Raw genomic sequence first — 2167 nt, 5'->3', positions numbered from 1 at the left:
ATTATCTGGTAACAAATGATAAATGAATTTGAAGCATCACAGCATATTCTGTGATGGGACTTTTCACAGCGCTGTCTAATATGGTTGTATTTCATTCAAACCAATTCCATTCATCTTAGTTCTAAGTATTAAACATAATGTTTGCAGACACTGCTTTTGACCAATTTCAGTGAATCCTAATTTTTACTATTATATTGGAAAGTATTTTAAAGAGTTCCATTTTATGTGAAAATAAGATAAAAAAAGACTTGGGAAAAATTAAAATTGTAATTGTTCAGTTGAGAATTGGATCTTATAGTCTTAGATGTGAGCTGGACAAATGGATGGTCTCCAAAGAAGTTTGGAAAGAACGATATTACATGTTTATGCAGCAAACGGATGGTTGAAACTGAATGACACTTCATCTTAGAATGTGGAGCCTATGAAGATATTGTACTCAGTTTGAAAATATTTTGCAAGTAGACCGTCTGAATGAGATTTTTGAAGAGATAAGACTTCACAAAATTATAAGTTTCTCAATCAAGATACATAATTAAAAAAAACAGACATAAAAAAACTTGAAAGTAGATTAACATTAAATCACCTGATCTCTTAAATCGATCTTGTGAATATTACTAAAATAAATTAATACATTTATTCTATAAATATATACCTATTAGATATTGCTGTCTCAACTTTCACCCGGCTTCATATGTGAGACTCAAGCTGTGAAGGAGAGCGGCTCTGTTCTCTCTCTTTCAGATAGTATATAAAGCCTTCCAAATTGTTCTGAGACGAACCTCCATTCATTGCTGCTTTCTTCATAACTTCTCTAACACTCCCAACATTACTCCTAAGTTTTTTCCCCTTTTGTCCTCCTATTTCCATAAATTCTGCTACGGTGACTGCAATCTCCTGGCGGGTCACTAGAGTGGATCTCATGTTATTAGAACTCCTAGAAATTTGACCCAGACTCATGGCCACCTCCCATTCATGGACAATGAGCCTGCAATTGGTATACTGGTCTGTAACCAGAGGAAATGCGAGCATGGGAACTCCCAACCAGAGACTCTGCATGATGGAATTCCACCCGCAGTGGGTGAGAAACCCACCCACAGAAGAATGGGATAAAACATCCAGCTGAGACACCCACTCAACAACCAAACCCTGCTCTTTGCTGTCTTCCATAAACCCTTCTGGCAGTATGTCTTGCACGTCAGAGGAAACGTGTGGAATCCCAAATTTCTTGGCTATGCGGTACTGCCCAAACGAAAACTGTGTCGGTGATGATGCAGGAGATTGGAGGGCCCTTTCGTTGCAGATCCTCCATCAATTCCTCGACGTAGGACTCCATCTTGTACAACAGTACATAGTTGAAGTCATGGTGATTGAGAGATCTGTCAAAGTCTTGAGGCAATCCATCGGACACAAGTGTCAAACGAATATGGTGGGCGTTATGGGCGAAAGGGTCGCGGCCATTATTGGCTTTGATAATGCGGGCGTAGCAATCATGGGTGCAAACCACGGTCACAAGGAGACCCTTGGCTCCCAGATGCTTGGCCAAGTTATAAGTTGGAATGATGTGTCCCTGTAATGGATACATAAGCACTACCACATGCACACTACTCATCTTTACTTCTCACGACAGTTTCAAAGATTTCTTCTTTAATTACGCCCAAACGGATGACCTGCACCTTAGAATCAGTGGTTGAAAGCTCACTGGAAGCAATGCAAGACGATTCACAATATCTTGTTCCTTCATTGGTTTTTATTGTTTCCGCTATCATTTTCTGCCTCATCGTTTTCCGCGTGTTTGTCCTGTAGCGTTCGTTCATCGAAGTTTTTAAATTCTCTTCTCTACAGCTTCGGGCCATTTCCTTCACTCCGATTCTTGTCAGCTCCTTCTCCGGGATTCAAACACTTTTGCGTTCTGTTAGAAGTAAATTAATTGTTTGCCTGGCTGTCGGCAATAAACCAGAATGACCTCTCATGCAGCCTTCAGTGTTAGTTTGTTAGTTTGGACAGCTGTTTGTCCATTTGTTAAATAATTAGTAAATAATTGTTTGGTAACAAATGTAGTTAGAGTTCAAACAATTTTTATTAATTATTTGATTCCTTTTAGAAACTTCTAGCAACCAATTTGGTTAGGGTTGTTTAGTTGTTTTTAATCTCAGTCGTTGGTTGAGAA

General features: G+C 39.0%; 1 protein-coding gene across 1 annotated transcript; it reads right to left on the bottom strand.

Moving 5' to 3' along the window:
* Window positions 1-687: 687 nt before the first annotated feature.
* LOC131061400 (UDP-glycosyltransferase 86A1-like) lies at window positions 688-1853 on the bottom strand. The gene is made up of 3 exons (XM_057995043.2): window positions 1653-1853; window positions 1349-1567; window positions 688-1239 (listed from the first exon to the last, which is right to left on the bottom strand). Exons 1-3 carry the CDS (start codon window positions 1851-1853, stop codon window positions 688-690), a joined length of 972 nt encoding a protein of 323 aa, XP_057851026.2.
* Window positions 1854-2167: the final 314 nt, after the last annotated feature.

This window comes from Cryptomeria japonica, chromosome 11 (assembly GCF_030272615.1).
Source record: "Cryptomeria japonica chromosome 11, Sugi_1.0, whole genome shotgun sequence".
NCBI lineage: Eukaryota > Viridiplantae > Streptophyta > Pinopsida > Cupressales > Cupressaceae > Cryptomeria > Cryptomeria japonica.
Note: the sequence above shows the minus strand (reverse complement) of the source record. Positions and strands in the feature narration are given on the sequence as shown.

Excerpts from the sequence above, each read along its gene's own strand:
- LOC131061400 (XM_057995043.2), bottom strand. The coding sequence starts at position 1,853 with ATGGCCCGAAGCTGTAGAGAAGAGAATTTAAAAACTTCGATGAACGAA. Across the intron at positions 1,568-1,652 it reads TGCAGGTCATCCGTTTGGGC|GGACACATCATTCCAACTTA; the intron begins GTAATTAAAGAA and ends TATCCATTACAG. Across the intron at positions 1,240-1,348 it reads ATCACCATGACTTCAACTAT|TACCGCATAGCCAAGAAATT; the intron begins GTACTGTTGTAC and ends TCGTTTGGGCAG.